Here is a 15,783-nt window from a genome sequence, read left to right on the forward strand (position 1 = left end):
GGTCCGGGTCACTTGTTGGTGCTCACTGGATGCGCACGAAGTAGATGCGATAGACTGAGACCTAGCAGGGCTTTCGTTGACAGAGTCTGAGGCAATTGTGATTGTCGATAGGGAAGAGCTGATTCCCTCGATATTCGTAGCGGGTTGGAAGGGTAAAAGGCCTAGACTTTGTGCCTCTATCGAGAGCTGGTCGTCGAGCTCGTCTTCCGCCGCTGCCGAGGGCAAGCGCAGAACCATGAAGTTGTACAGAGTTTCATCGAATGCATTTTTCCGAGTCGAGCCTGACTGCATATCGAAGTGGTTTGGTTTCCAGCTCGGTTTGTCACGCGGTATCGAAGAGTCTCCGACAAGAGCCCGAGGCCGGTCGACCGCCGTCATGCTGGACAGGGTAAAGGACTAGGGGAAGTCGAGATGAGAGCTATCGCATTGCTTACTGAGCGGGATCGCAGCACAAAATATCGGTTGTAGTACAGATGAATCCTAGGACTGGCGGCAGCAGCGCGTGTGACAACAGGACGGATTCCCTGAATCTACCAGCACGGTCGAGACCGAGGCGAGAAGGGTCGGCGGGTGGTGTGGGTCGGCCGGGTCTGGAATTCGACATCAGCTACAGTGCGGCACAGACTAAACGGAGACTTGACTTGTGCTCTGAGTTGGAGTATGCAGTTCCCTTGCCAGGGAAGATGTGGTGTAGAAATAAGTAGACAATGAGCCGAGATTGAGTAGAGGCAATGTCAATGCATGTCAACCTGGTGGAAAGAGAGCTGGACGGACCTGCGCAGCAAAAGTCCGTCCCTCAAAGCCACTTGAAAGCGATTTGCAGTTTCCGAAGACTGATTCGTTCTCTTCTTAAACGATCGACACAAGCTTTAGAAATGAACGCTGAATGACCTCAGCGTAAGGAAGAAGTGACGAGTCCCGAATGATGATGGTTTGTGGGCAATTGAGTGTCCAGGGAACAAGAGCGGACTGTCATCTGAAGGGAAATTGAGAAGATGGGATTTGTTACACGAGGAACCTCTCAAGGAAGATTCTCCCAACGAGTACCTGAAGTTCACATCACTTTCACTTTAAGATCCGAGAACGGGTGAATCGTCCCAAACGGGAATAAGAAGAAACTCTGAACGGGGTACGAGGTAGGGAACCAGCAACATCCTATACCAGGCTTCATGCATCGAGGCGAACGAGTCCACCCAGAGGAGCCACTTAGCGGTGCCACCAGCGCCACTAACGGTGCGCATCACGCAATACTGCACTGTGCTTGCCTCTTACGAGTACAGCTCTCACAGCTCTCACAATCCTGTGTAACAACTGTCCGCTTCGAGACTCGCTAAGCCGGACAGACAGGATGCCAGCCTGGAGCAAGTAAAGTAGGGCGAACTTCTAAACGCCACTAAACACAGGCTTCCCTTTCTCCCACAAATTGCGACAGTCGTGGGCATCCCTCCCAATGAGTTCTACGATATTCCAGGCCAGCTCGGAGTCATGACTATTCTTGCATCGCAGGAGGGGTTGGTTTTCACGCTTCTGGAATTTAAGTTGCTCGGCGTGCGACGGTTTAAGATGGTGGCTTTAGTGGCTTGAGATGTTCGATAAGATCTGCTGACCACTGAGCCCAAGTCTGCTCGCGATCGTGGCGATGCTGCGCGCCATCCCACGAATTGTGCCGTTGCAATTGACCGGTTGGAAACTGCGATCCAACGATCCTCATGAATCTGGCTCGGTTACAGACGCACTTTTTGACGTGTTCCGAAGGACCAGTTGCTGACGCTCGTACTTCCCGCTCCGCCCACAGGCAGCATCAAGCTCTTCCCGAGCTTCTCCACCATTCTGAGGCCGCATACGTCACAACGGTTGTCGGCTGCCGAGACGGTGCGAGTGCAACTGCTTTCAAGCCTCGCGTATCGCAAATCGAGCTGGTCTGCCTCCCTAGTCCAATATCGGTGCGGACTACCCGGCTAACTGGTTCAACCCGTTCAACGTCGATCAATCTTGACCGGATTCTGACAGGCTCGGCCATGCACAATGCAAATCCCGAGCTGCTGGTGCGACGGTTGAGCCAATCCGGCGAGACGTCCCGCGGCTCATGACTGTTTCGACTCGTATGTGTAGGTTCTTAAACCCCCCTCAATATCCGCATTTGTGATTCTGCTACAGCCATCTACGCTACAATTGCCGAAAAGGATATTCGATACCATATAGACCCTCGTTTAGCGCACTCCAAGCTGCAGCAAGCGAGACTGTTTGTAACACAAAAGAAATGCGAAGCGTAGATCATCACATATGACACCCCTCTGCGGCACAGAAAGCAGTGAATTGATGGACCCGAACGCCGCCTCTGCGCTCGGTGAGCAAGCATACTCGTACGAAAATTATGCGAGCTTGACTCTCGAAGATGCTTCTTCGTGGTAATCTCATGCCGCCCAGCTCCTTTTCAGGTACCGCTCAATGCTAGCTATCTCCACTCATAGTCGTCACGACTCTCCTTCAGATGCTGAAGACCTTTGTTCCATCATTTCCGAATGCAGTGTTGCCAGCTCAGGGATGATCAGGCTCTCAATTTCCATACCCTCTGTTACGGTGCCTCCTTCCAAATCTACCGGTTCTGGCTCGTGCTTCCGCTCGGCTCTTCCCACAAGCGCTTCCACTCCTGATAAGCTCTTGGACCGCCGTGTTTTGGGAACTCGGATCCACCTCTCTCCACCGACTCGGGAGACGAAAACAACTTCCCATTTCCGTGTGGTCAACAAGTTGCCTATCACGAGGTCGTGTTGATAGCGATCCAGAGCCTGCTCTGCCTTGCTTACAAGAAGGCTTGGATCTGTCTCCAACTTGAAGCTGACAATCATACTCCCTTTCGGAGCCCAAGAGTGTACCAAGTTGCTGAGGAACTTGGGAACTGGATCCAGGTTGATGACCAACTGTCGGCCGGAACCTCCTCCTTCACGAGACTGAATCTTGTGCTCCTCCATTCGATCCCTCGGAATGAAAAAATCAGAGACGGCAGCAGCAAGATAGAACAACGCCCGGCTCCCAAGTGGCTGCATCGCCGTTGCAAGACTGCGAAGTTCGAACATGTATTCAGTGACTGTCGTAAATGGCAGAAGCAGCAGCAATCTGCGCTCCTTTGCCAGGTGATACTGTTGCAAGACTCGACGCATCTTCTCCTGGTATTCCTTGCGGACAACTACTCGCTCGCCATCTTCAGACTCTTCCATGAAATCGAGGAAGCAGTTGGTGCTGTGACTGTAATGTCGGGAGTAAGGCAAGAGACTGAACTGCCGGTGCAGAAAAATGACCGCGTAGCCTTCCTGCAGGAAGTATTCGGCGGAGGTAGCTCCACGAGTTCCGGCAGAGAAATTATCGATGAAACGGACGGTCTGGTTTTCGAGTGGTACGGTTGTGCCTCCCGAGGTGACTAGAACTATCCGTCGGTCTGGAGCATTGTCTAGATGGTATTGTATGAATTCTCGAGCAAGCGCCTGATGTTTGGTCAAGGCTTTGGGCGAGGGGTGGTTCTGGAAATAGGCGCTCTCCACTTCGTCGTTCGCCGACATGCCGTTGGACTGCGACGACATGCTGATCACCTGTTGAAGCTCGGACCGTATCAAAGGGTCGGTAAGTTGTCGTGGTTGGAGCTTGGTATGAGCTAATAACTGTGATACCTGTTCTTGGCTTTTGCCAATGACACACTATTCGAGTGAGCTACCCTACTTGTTCGAGTAGCGACTCAGTGGTTTGAAGGTAAAAAGGTCAGTTACAAAGGAATGGTGAAGTTCCTGTTGTCCGAAGCTCAGTTTATTGGACTTCAACCTAGAGGATGAGAAATGCAGCGCAAACTCCATCATATCACCAGAACGAGAGGTATTCACCATTTCCTTAGTAATTGACATGGGGCTTCGGCCCTCTATTCACGGTGGTATTGCTCGCTCTCGCACTCACGAACAGTACTTCATTTGCTCTACGAGGAAATCGATGGTGGTGAGTGCTAGTTTGCTAGTAACGGCTATTCATGAGATGTGCTGTTGTGCCGAGGTCTCGAAGGAATGCTTGACTACCGAAGTCTGGCCGCCAGTGGCCACTTGCTACGACGTCATCGGTACTTCGTCGGATCATTCACACCGGTGACCGAACATCTTAACCACGTTGTGAGGCTCAAGCGGTTTGCCGTATCTCTTGGCAAGGCTTTTGGCGAGGCTGATTTCCGAGCTTCTGCACAGTACGATCCCAGGTTGCTTCCCACCTGTTTTCGTATTCGGACTTCTGACTCCAGAGCCGACCCCTTTATCGTTGTATTTAACTGCGGGTACCCTAGCCTGCAAGTGATTTGAGCATCGCTCCATTTACACCACCGCTAGAGCCCTTCAAGCTTATTTGGCGAGGCTCGCGCCGTTAGCTATGCCCAATTAGGTTGCACGCTTCGCTGCAAGGCAACCACAAGGCACCCTTCCTTCCCCTACCTTTACTGGCATATGTGCATACTGGCGTGCAATATGATTACGAGCTCCAGTGTGCAATGTCTCTGGCGAGAAGTGTTTGCACCCTAACTCCATGTTACGGCTGATTCGCCATGTGTTGCCGAAACAATTTACTGCCAGTGACCCATGTTGTTCTCCCTATCTTTCCCTCGTATCCGGCAGGTGGCCATACGTGGCACTTGGGAGCAGGCGCTCCGACAGGCAGTTTTTAATGTCATCGACCGCCTGATATCTTTGTTCCTCGCGTCGGAGAACCTGTGGGTCTCGGCGTTGCCGCAGATATGGTTGATTTTGGTTACCTGAGTTCTCACATATATAATGTCCAGGTCTTCATCTGTCACCGTGGCCAGCACAGACACCCTACTACCAGCAACCTCTTTCGACAAGCACAACACTCTTGGAGCTATGGCAGTCCCTTCGGACATATCATACTGGGTCTACAAGCCGACTAAGGGCGTCTCTATTGCATTTGCTGTCCTCTTCTTCATCTCCGGTGTTCTTCACGCATGGCAGAACAACCTGAAATACAAAGGCTCCTGGCGTGTTGGCTTCCTGTTCCCCTGGGCGGCCGCGCTCTTTGTTGCTGGTCTTATTACACGAGAATATTGCGCTTACCATACCGATGACCTTGGAGTTTTCGTTGCCAGTACAGTGCTCTTGTTCATCGCACCACCAGTATACAACGGTGCGGATTACTTCATCTTTGGGCGGTTGCTCTACTATGTCCCCTATTTGTCTCCGATACATCCGGGACGTGTATGGACAACTTTTGTCGCCCTGGATGGAATTGATGGAATTATTGCAGCCAATGGAGCCTCATACGCTGCCAACACCGAGAACAGCCTGTCCAAGATCAAGACGGGAATCATCCTCGTCAAAGTGTCACTCTTCCTTCTACTAGGCATGTGAGTCAATCCCTCCTCTCTGACGAAGTTGTCGGCCTGTCGAGGAGAAAATGGCGCAACGCAACGTGGTCGATATGAGCTGATTTGAGTCTGGAGGTTTCTCGCCTTTATCTACCTGATCGTCATCTTTCACCGCCGGTGCCTCAGAGCGAATGTGTTCACACATAACGTCAAAGTCGTCGTGTACAGCCTGTACCTCTCTGCCTTCCTCATTCTCATCCGCAACACCTTTCGCACAGCAGCGTTCTTCTATCCGCCAGATTCGACAGCCAATGGCAAAGAGTGGATATTCTGGGTCCTCGAAGTTGTACCAATGCTCTTGAACAGCTATCTCCTGAACCTCTATCCGCCCTTGAAATACCTGCCACACAACAATAAGATTTATCTTGCAGTAGATGGGAAGACGGAGATTGAAGGGCCGGGCATGGTCGAAAATAGGCCTTTCCTCTTGACCCTCGTCGATCCTTTCGACCTCGTCGGACTGGTCACAGGTCAAGATAACAAGAACAGGTTCTGGGAACACGATGGCATTGGTGGGCCAGGAGGGTCTACCCGGCGTGCGAATGAGGATGAATCAGAATTGGTACACGCTACCAAGGAGTCATAGTAAGGCCTGAGCAGGGCCCGACCAAACGTGAGGAGAGCATGGTACATTGGTGTGAGGGCTGAGTAGCCGAACGGTCTTGGTCGTGGGACATTCCAGTGTGATTATTCTATTTGTCTACTCCATCTTCGACTGCTGGGTGACGGCCACTCGTGTAAATCCGGGATTCGATGAACCTCCCGGAAATTTATCCGGATGCCGAGATTACCCGAAGGCTTAACTTCGAGGACATCAAATGGAGGCTCCAGGAGAGGTGGGCGACAGGAGGCTCTCTTACTCAGTGACCTCACCCTCCATTCCATCTTTACCTTCTTGTTCTACTTCTCGGAGTTGCATTACCGCGCTGACATGTGGTTCACCCAATTGCGTCATGGGTCACGTAGATTTATATGATGCCCCAAACTGGGCGTAGCTGAAGTCATGCCTTTCCTGCCTCGCCCTGCGACTCTGACGGATTCGTTAACACCAGCTTAGCTACCCCTTCATACGCCAGCTTCTTTTATCCAGAGATGACGGACCGAACACAAGACAAGACTCAAGGCGCCGTTGGCGATGCCAAGGGTATCTTGAAGGGTATCAAGGGCGCAGGCGACGCGATCCGCGGCACGGTCAATGAATCCATCGACACAGCCTTCAATGACCGAGAAGGAGAAGTCAAGAATAAGGCTATCAAGGAGAAAGGACAGGCAGACGTGCTGCGTGCTGATGAACAAGTTGGTGCGGTTGCCCTCAGCCTGCTGCGCCTACAATATCAGCAATCGTACTGACGCGTTTGAACAGGAAGTAAATCGACTACCGGTCCGACCACGGCCACAGGAGGGCCAGGAACTGCCGGTCATACCACAGGCGTAGGAGGAACGACAACTGGCGCTGGGGCACATTCGGGAGGTGTTGGCAATATGAGCAGCATTCCAGCTCAGAATCATCCTGATACCACACCCACTTATACGAATCAGAGATTCTGATTAGGAACAAACATGACACGGCTGCAGTCAGTCGAGCATTATGAGACAACATAGCGGAGCTGAACGTGGAACCAATTGAACAGCATGAATAGAATCGTCTTCCGCTACGGCTCGGCTCACAGCAAGAAAGGATCTTCTCTGATCTGGAGCAAGCCGGCACGAAGATAAGCAGGTCGTCGGTCTCGTGCAAGACCAGGGCGTTTACTACAGGTGGCTTCTACTGAAACTCTTCCTAATCGACCTCAGCAGTTTCCTTTCGTCAATCAACACCTTGAGCACAATCGAACTGACCGGATTTGACCTATTGTTTGCTCGTCAGACTGTATTTCTTCTCAGATGTCATTGCATTGTTAAAGGTTCTCCTTGCACATATTTTCCTTTTCGTTTCTCCCTCCTTCACTGTTCTCTCCTTTGCGTCCTCACTTTCGCGGCTGCGGCAGAACTGCAGCACGCCCTCATCCGCGTGAGCAATATCTGGCTGTCATCGCTTGAACCTGTTAGCTATACTCGCCTTACCCGCTTGTTCAGTGTCTCGGTCTGTTAAATCAACTGAAAGGTATCTCATTCCTGTTCCTGCAAACTTCAAGATGGCTTCTTCTGACGCGCGTTCCATAGCTGCTTCGACTGGCTCATTACACTCTACTATACCGAGAGAGCGTCGATTTCTACCAAGAGCGTCATGGTTCCATTACATTGTGACGACTTCAGTGTGGAATCTGGCTGTTTAGCGGGTAGGACGACCTCTCCAATTACACCAGGTAGAGAGGATATTCGTTCCGGTTCCTCGCGCTCAGATTCAGGAGAATCCCCAAATGCCCTGCCAGCGCAGGCTCGCATTGCTCAACATCATCACGCCCGCCCACACTCAGACCGTATCTTACCATCTTCCGGACGAGCCTCGCAACATGTCAACAAAGACCAAGAAGCACGAAACCATCTACAGCTCATCCCCCAGAAATCTGCGGGTGACACTCAGTCGGATGCAAAAGTCGAAGACATCAGGACAACCCCATTGTTCACGCACCATGTCAGAATGATAATGGAGAACGGGAAGGCGCCAATGGTAGCCGGCAAGTCTGCCAGCGATATATTCCAGCAGTACGGTCTCCTTGGGATTCGTGAAGAAACCTACAGTTCCCGACATCCAGATATCTCTAACACACTTTCGGTGGAACAAAATCTAGTCTACGCAAACATGAACGCTCCTTGGTCCGTGTTCATCTGTGGCTCCCAGGGAGCCGGGAAAAGCTACTCTTTGTCATGCCTGCTGGAGAACTCGCTCCTGACATCGTCTCTTGCCGGAAACAATCCAAACCCACATGCAGGATTGGTCTTCCACTACGACAAATATACAAGTTACGAGAGCACCCAGCTTTGCGAGGTGGCATATCTGTGTTCTGCAGGCGTCCAGGTACGCGTTCTCGTATCTCCCAGCAATGTTCATGCCATGCGAAAGCTCTACAAGAACTTACCTGGCTTGTCTGCCGACGCACCACGGCCAGAGGTCATACCCTTGTATTTCCAGGAGCACCAGCTCAACGTCTCGCGGCTGATGACACTGATGGCTGCCAACGGAGCGAAGGGCTTTCCCTTGTACATGGAAGTCGTTTTCAAGATCCTCCGCGATATATCCACTGAAAATAAGGGTGAAAGCCGTCTGGACTACCTCGACTTTAAACGACGATTGGCAAGTCAGGGATTTAGTTCTCAGCAGAGGGCTCCCTTGGGCATGCGCCTTGCATTATTGGAGTCGTTCCTCGCCCATAAGCAGCAATCGGAACATACCACAGCTCGCCTGAACCGTCTGTTCAATTCTGCTCAAGGAACGCTCACCATTGTTGATCTGAGCTGTCCATTTGTCAACGAGAACGATGCCTGTGCTCTTTTTACTATCTGCTTGTCACTTTTCATGGAAAATCGGGGTGACTGTGGCCGGGTCATCGCGCTCGATGAAGCCCACAAGGTGTGTCCCTATGTAATGCGCGCAAGTATAACTCGCTAACTCTTCACAGTTTCTGACCCAATCTGGAGAGGCCGAGAGACTGACCGAGCAGCTGACATCGATTGTCCGCCAACAACGCCACCTTGGGACACGGATCATGATTGCGACGCAGGAACCCACACTGGCTCCCAGCCTTCTTGATCTTTGCAATGTCTCCACTGTCCATCGATTCAACTCCCCAGCCTGGTTCGAGGTCCTACATCAACATCTAGCCGGTGCCCGTCTTTGCCACGACCGCAGAGACACAGCGCTCTTCGAGATGATCGTTGGCTTGAGGACCGGCGAAGCTCTGGTCTTCTGTCCCTCTGCCATGCTTGACGTCTCAGCCGAAGATGAAATTCGTCGGCTCAATGATGCTTTCATTCGGATACGGATTCGGAACCGAGTGACTGCTGACGGAGGAAGGAGCATTCTCGCGTCCGACGAAATACAGAGCATAGAAAGAGAAGATATCCCCATGGAAGAGCTCGTCGTGCCTCTCAGTGCCGGTACGCATCCTCGAAAGACGGTCGCCAAGCGGAAACGGTCGACATCTGCTCATCGGGATCATGGTTCCCGGGACGTACCCAGCTCTGCGGTAGCGGATGAGGCTCAGCCGTCCTTTCGCGACAACGAGGTAAGGTCGATGTCAGAGGACCAGGACGAGGAATACGTCGACGCCTTGAGCTCAGCAAGCACGGACGATACACAACACTCACTTCCCGACAATGCAGAGGGCAGTGGCTCCACTACCACCGACCATACTCCGAGGTGGCGTTATCCCGTCCGAACAACTCGCTCCGGCGCAATGATGGCTTCACCAACACCAGCAGTGGCAGAGACAATCCCGCAAGCCGCAGCCTCAGCAGCCCGTCCGCGTCCGGCTCCCGCTTCGGCGTCAACCAGCACTGTTACAAGGGACATCAGCAAAGCCAAGGCCCGAACACATTTGCGGGACGCGTTGACGGCTCTTATGCTCCAGGGAGCCAAGACCGTCAGGTTTCCGGTTGTGCGGACACAAGCCGCCAGGGCTGCCGGTTTGCCTAAGGATTTCTTTGCAAGCACCGAGACTTGGAAAACGTGGTCTTCGCGCAACATCGACGAACTAGTGGTCAGTATCTCTTCATTCTAGCAGCATTTCTTTGACTGACAGCTGCATTAGGACGAGTATGTCGCGACTCATCAACTCCCGCCACCGATTAAAAAGGTGTGAGATGACCTAGAGAGATACCTGATTTGTCGTCCACTTTGGATAGCAAGCGTGAATGAGGTATGTCCGAAATAGGACACATAGCTGGAGACGCAGTGCCAGAGAAAGAATATTAGGTTGAGTTGGACTGTCGATTCGAACATGGAGAATGGAATGAGTTACCCTGCATCTTGGATCCGACGGTGGGATGGAACGGGAGTGAAGATGGGATTGTTGAGCCCCAGACCAACAACACAGCAAGGGATGGTTGGATACGACTCCGAAGCGATGGTCACTGGACTCACTGCTGCTGCAACTGACTGAAAGACAATACCCATGTCGAGCCTGGCATCTGTTGTGTCAGGCGTGCATGGAACCAGAGACATCAGCGACGAGTCGCCAGAGTTTGTTAGGTCTTGTGCTCAGTCTACAGGGAGGAATAACGCAACCGGCTTGTATGTACGGTATACATGCAGCGCGACCGACAGTCGAAGAGAGATACGGACCTGCGGACAAGCAAAGGAGATCGCCACCGTTGACAAAAAGAAGAACGTTGAAACGATGATCGGGCTTCAGGGCCGCATGTCACCTGAGTGTGAACAAGGTCAAAGACCTCGTTGACTCGGCGTTCCGTACACAGTCGAACACTTCAATCGTCAAGTCTGAATTTTACCGCAGAGGAAAATATTGGAAACGAGCTGTCCCGTAAGAGGTACGGAGCGATTTTCGAGGTGACGTCCATCTCCCCTTGAACGGCACCGGACTGTTTCTGTGGCGGCTGTACGGAGTACACAGTAGCGGACATTATTTTAGTCCTGTCATCCAGGGTGCCAATGTCCTTTTTATGTATGAACATACCCGTCGCTCTACGCGTATGCCGCATCGCATCCCAGGACCCAGGTACGGAGTACCGCTTAGCGCTTACCGCATGGCTTGCTCACGAAGACAAAAAGTTCAAGGGAGATCTTCGATGTCGTTTAAAGTAGTTATGCACACGTTGTTCTCCATACTATCTACTGCGTACCCTCAAATGCTTCATCTCTCCTCAAAGGCCGAAGCCAAGAGCTCGCTTCCTAAGAGTGGGCGCTGTCTGGCGCAATTTCAAGGCATCTGGGCGCAATCTGGTCCGACAGGGCTGAAACAGGAAAGCTCCGTGGCTTGGGGCACCGGCTCTTGCCGGTCGAAAGGCTATACTGTAAGCGCTGCCATGGTCGCGGTACTGGAGGAGAGATTGCGATTGCTGGATCAAATGTTACAGCTCACGAGGGTCAAAAGTGATGGACACGCCGTACAGGAAACTGCATAACGAAGAGAAACGCCGCGGGTAGGCGGTGTCATATTTGATATGTGGCCTGAACGCTGTCAGTCATCGGGCTGTCAGTGATCCGGCCCGTCAGTCATCGGGCCGTCACTGAGGTGGGCGTGGGTGTGCATGTCGCCAGTTACTCAATTACTCAATATAGAGTACTCCCTAGAGTAAGTCATGACTGAAACCGCCAGTCACCTCAAACACAGCAAATCGGGTACTGTACGCAGTGGGAGGCCATGTCAGGTCTCAACATCACGTGAAGTTTGAAACGATGCGCCAAAAGCCCGCCAGAACGGGAAGTGAAGTGAAGTGAAGTAGGGTACGAGTACTCCGTACTCCGTAAAGGATATCCAAAGTCGCATGGTACGATAATATCATGAGGTGATCTGATGTGATTTGCCATGATGCGATGTGATATGATGCCCCCATCGCGGAGTACGAAATCCGACAGATCAGATCATCCAACATTCCGTCCTCGTGCGCGATGAGGCCATGATGTTTCGGATGCACAACACTCTGGTCACCCACTGGTGACACCACCCAATATTAATATGACGTGCCCCTGGGAGAGATCGAAGGACTGCAAGCTTCGGCGCGGTGCGAATCAGAATGATATCCCGATGGCACGGGTGGGAGGGTGGCAGATCCAAGTTCGTGCAGCGTTTCACGAAGTTGGGCGGGCACGGCGGGAAATTTGGGCTGTAAGCTTGTCACCTTGTCACACTGTTGTCAAGGCGATGCCAAGCTCTGATCGCAATCTTACGGGGCGGGCGGGTTGGCGATAACGGCGGTACGAGGCTCGTGCGGAGAACTCAGAAGTCGTATGATCTACGATCTGGGTCCGTAGTACTGAGGACGCGACCGAGACCTCCAGGACTTGAATGGCTATCTGTCCTTGTAGGGAGAGGCTTCACTGGGTAGTTTGGATAAGTGGTCGCGGCGAGGATGATAGGATTGGGAAGCCTCACTGGGTAGAAGACATGTCCTTGCAAAGCTGATAGAGTGGTTACCTTTTCTTGTCGGAGATATTACATTCGCGGAATGTGCATTCGGTACATGGGAGAGACATACAGTATACACCAGGTACATAGACGGGCTCGAGGCTCGCTCCGAAACGAATTAAGGAATATATTCTTCGCGGTGTAAAAAATCATCAAAAGCTCGCTCATTATATATGCAAACCCCGGGTATGCTATTCAATATGCAGCAGCCTCCAGGCAGTCATCACTTTTTGTGGTGGTATCAAGAAATTCACATGGACATTATGTTGCGTGGAACGCCCCTTTCCCTTTAATGCTTGTTTTGGTGCAGGGGATGTAGCTTGCCCTTCTTCGCCAGCTTGGTCGAGATGCCATTGCCGCTGGCATATTCCGAGGGCACCTCCGGCCACTGGTCGACGCCGTCGAGCATGGCCATAGCCATGCCACCGAACATGTGTGTCTGAACGTGGCAGTGGAAAAGGAAGGCGCCGGGGTTGACGACTTGATAACGGATCACCATCCAGGTGCTGTTTTGCTCATTGGGTGTTGTGGTGTACTGTGACACGGAATGTCAGCTTTTTGGCTCACTCATTTTCATTCTGAAGAAGCAAACTTACCCCATCGCGCAGAGGTGGGTTCTGGAAGTTGAATGTGTTGGCGGGAAGGGCTGCTGCCGCCTCGGCGACAGTATTCCATGTCCAGTTGCCGACACCCTTGCCCAGGACGTACGCCTTGTTCGAGTGCTTGTGCATTGGATGAGGTTGAGCCAGAGGCCCTTGGGTTTTGATGACCAGATCAACCCACGTTCCGTTGGTGGTCTTGAGGATGAGATCACTTTCGGTGACGGAAGCCGGGTCTTCGAACAGGAGAGGTGTTTGGTCTTCCAGCTCTGTCGAAAAAGACTGCACGCCACTGAGAGTCCACTGGTAGGCTCCGGCGGGCTGACCGAGCTTCTTGATGTTCATCTGGTAAGTGACGTCGGCAGTAGGGGCTGGAGGTGATGGAGGATAGGGAGCGGCCTTATTGTCGTTGTACGGGACGAACGTCGTGGTGTTGGCTCCAGCGAAGTTCATGATTGCCAACGCGTTCGGATCCTCTGACGCGGGTCCCGTCGAGTCCTTGTAGCTCAGGACTCCGAAACCACTAATGACTTGGTTGAGACCGTTGTTCGCAACGCGAATAGCATACTGAGCCGGAGCCTGGTTAAGCTCGATCAGGACGGAGTATCGGTCGCCGTTGTTGACAACCACTTGGTCCACGAGTTGAGGCGTGACATAGCCACCGTCGACGCCGTACACCCACATCCTGTGACCGTCAATGGTGAATTTGAGCAACTCGTACCCACCAGGGTTGATGAATGTGAGAGCAGCAAAGCCTTTCGCGGGATCCACGGTGATGACTTCGGTCGGCCCTGACGAGGGCGTGCACTCAAAGTAGGCATCGGATGGGAGGGTCTCGATGTTGAAGGTGAAGTTGCCTTGAGTGGCTGGCAGATTGGGAGGCAAGCAGCCCTTGTCGGTGATCTGAGATGGGCTTACTGCAGCAAGCAGGGGAGCAACCTTGGGGCTCGTATAGGCAGTCAACTCATCGCGGGACAGGCAGATCTGCGAGCCCTTGCCGTTGATGATGATGGCGTCAGCGCAAGCAAAGTCAATGTTGGCATCTTGTTCCTGCTGGTGCAGTTCGGCCGAGGTGTACTTGTTGTAGTCCGAGATGAAGAGAGTCTGCAGCTCATCATCGGCAGCTGACATCAAGTCCTGGTAGTAAGGATCGTCGTTGATCAAGCTGAACGGCTTATCGTCCTTGGAGGCTGGAGAAATGATGATGGCGCCGTACAAGCCATCCATGATCTGCGATCGGTAGTGGGCGTGGTAAAAGTAGACGCCCGAGGCATCAGCGGTCCATTTGTACAAGAAGGAAGAGCCAGGGGCAATGGGGTGTTGCGTGAGACCGGGGACACCGTCCGACCATGGCGTGCCCTGTTGAACAATACCGTGGAAATGAATCGTAGTGGCATCGGGAAGTTCATTGTGAACGAGGAATTCCACACTCTGGCCGACCTTCATCTTCAGGGGAGGGCCAGGGAAAGTGCCGTTGGTCATGATCATCTTGCGCGGTGTCCCGCCGACCGGAGAATAGTCTTCCCATGTTAACGTAACCTCAAAGTGAACGACGTCTGCTCTTCTATCAAGCGAATGCGACGATGAAGGGGCAGCGGTGCTGAAGACAGCGAGCGACAGGCAGGAGATGATGGCGAGGAGCCTTGAGAAAGCCATTGTGGCAACAGGGTGTCAACCCCAGCAATAAACAACGAGAGTAAGTCCTTTGCAAAGATGAGAAATGTAAGAGAGTATAGACCGAATGGTAGTACAGATGGAAGCATATGAGTATGAGAACGAGGTTGGGGGACGAGGATAATAAAATACGGCCGCCTGCATATCACTCACCAAGCCAGTCCATGTCTGACTGCAGCTCCAAGGGTGAGGCAGGGATGGTGATAGGAAGGCGGGAATTTTCGACGCCACGATGGGCTGGATGCTGCCACCAGCTCAGATACTGAAGGACCCGACAAAAACACTGTTTCTATTCTGTCGGTTAGCGTCTTAGCAGTGGCATTGGTTCTTGGCCTGGCTCGGCTGGCCAGGGTCTGATGGGTACAAGGACTTGCATGACTGGAGACACCAACCCGGCATTGGCGGCCGCTTTTCGGCAACGCGTGGTTTGCCAGGATGCCAATTGGCCGCAGCCGCACCAGATTTGGAGCATTCGACACCAGCAGTGCCTTGCAGCACACCGCGTCGAGTCCTGCTGTCGCCGCGGTCCTAGTTGAGGCTGACATACGGAGTATACTGAAGGGGGTAGTGAGGCCGTCCATAGCAGTATTCAGCATCGCTACCCGGGACCGAGGCTCGGCGTAATCCTTGATGATACTGTAGTACGTTGATGGTAGACAGGGCGTCCCCACAGACTGACAATCAACACCTGTCGACGTAGCTCGTATGATCAGTCTCCTGTGGCAGGGTTTGTTACGTTGCGCGGCTGAAAGCTTCTGAAGGGAATCAGGGACATGCCATGCCAACTCTGACAAGCGAGTGACCGAGCCGCAGGTGCCAAGGTAAAAGCTGAAGTTTGATGATCCCCATTGAGAGCGTGCAGGAGCGGAGAGTGGAGGCTGCAGATTCCCCCCAAGCCCGGCTAGCCATTGAAAGGACCAAAAGCGCCGAAGACAGATTCCATGTGACTGGTCAGGTTATCTCCCGCAGCCACTGCCAAGAACGACCAGCAACCTTGGAACATGAGCGCTAGCTGTCAATCGTGATGGCCGGACCGTCTTGTCGGAGTGAACGAGATTTAAGGAAGCGAAGTCGGCTT

At 52.6% G+C, this 15,783-nt stretch overlaps 5 protein-coding genes across 5 annotated transcripts; 3 read left to right on the forward strand and 2 right to left on the reverse strand.

Annotated features, from left to right (window-relative positions):
• Positions 1–2,474: 2,474 nt before the first annotated feature.
• Positions 2,475–3,578, reverse strand: A1O7_00731 (uncharacterized protein; the record flags this gene model as incomplete). The annotated part of the gene is made up of 1 exon (XM_007754772.1): positions 2,475–3,578. The coding sequence occupies one exon, from the start codon at positions 3,576–3,578 to the stop codon at positions 2,475–2,477; it is 1,104 nt and encodes a 367-aa protein (XP_007752962.1).
• A 1,218-nt stretch (positions 3,579–4,796) lies between these two features.
• Positions 4,797–5,990, forward strand: A1O7_00732 (uncharacterized protein; the record flags this gene model as incomplete). Its single annotated transcript, XM_007754773.1, has 2 exons — positions 4,797–5,383; positions 5,480–5,990. 2 exons carry the CDS (start codon positions 4,797–4,799, stop codon positions 5,988–5,990), a joined length of 1,098 nt encoding a protein of 365 aa, XP_007752963.1.
• Positions 5,991–6,496: 506 nt separating this feature from the next.
• On the forward strand, positions 6,497–6,754 carry A1O7_00733 (uncharacterized protein; the record flags this gene model as incomplete). Its single annotated transcript, XM_007754774.1, has 1 exon — positions 6,497–6,754. One exon carries the CDS (start codon positions 6,497–6,499, stop codon positions 6,752–6,754), a length of 258 nt encoding a protein of 85 aa, XP_007752964.1.
• A 1,231-nt stretch (positions 6,755–7,985) lies between these two features.
• Positions 7,986–10,065, forward strand: A1O7_00734 (uncharacterized protein; the record flags this gene model as incomplete). Its single annotated transcript, XM_007754775.1, has 2 exons — positions 7,986–8,915; positions 8,965–10,065. The coding sequence occupies 2 exons, from the start codon at positions 7,986–7,988 to the stop codon at positions 10,063–10,065; spliced, it is 2,031 nt and encodes a 676-aa protein (XP_007752965.1).
• A 2,656-nt stretch (positions 10,066–12,721) lies between these two features.
• On the reverse strand, positions 12,722–14,687 carry A1O7_00735 (uncharacterized protein; the record flags this gene model as incomplete). The annotated part of the gene is made up of 2 exons (XM_007754776.1): positions 12,722–12,967; positions 13,029–14,687. The coding sequence occupies 2 exons, from the start codon at positions 14,685–14,687 to the stop codon at positions 12,722–12,724; spliced, it is 1,905 nt and encodes a 634-aa protein (XP_007752966.1).
• Positions 14,688–15,783: the final 1,096 nt, after the last annotated feature.

The sequence above is a fragment of the Cladophialophora yegresii genome, assembly GCF_000585515.1.
Source record: "Cladophialophora yegresii CBS 114405 chromosome Unknown aczIN-supercont1.1, whole genome shotgun sequence".
Lineage (NCBI taxonomy): Eukaryota > Fungi > Ascomycota > Eurotiomycetes > Chaetothyriales > Herpotrichiellaceae > Cladophialophora > Cladophialophora yegresii.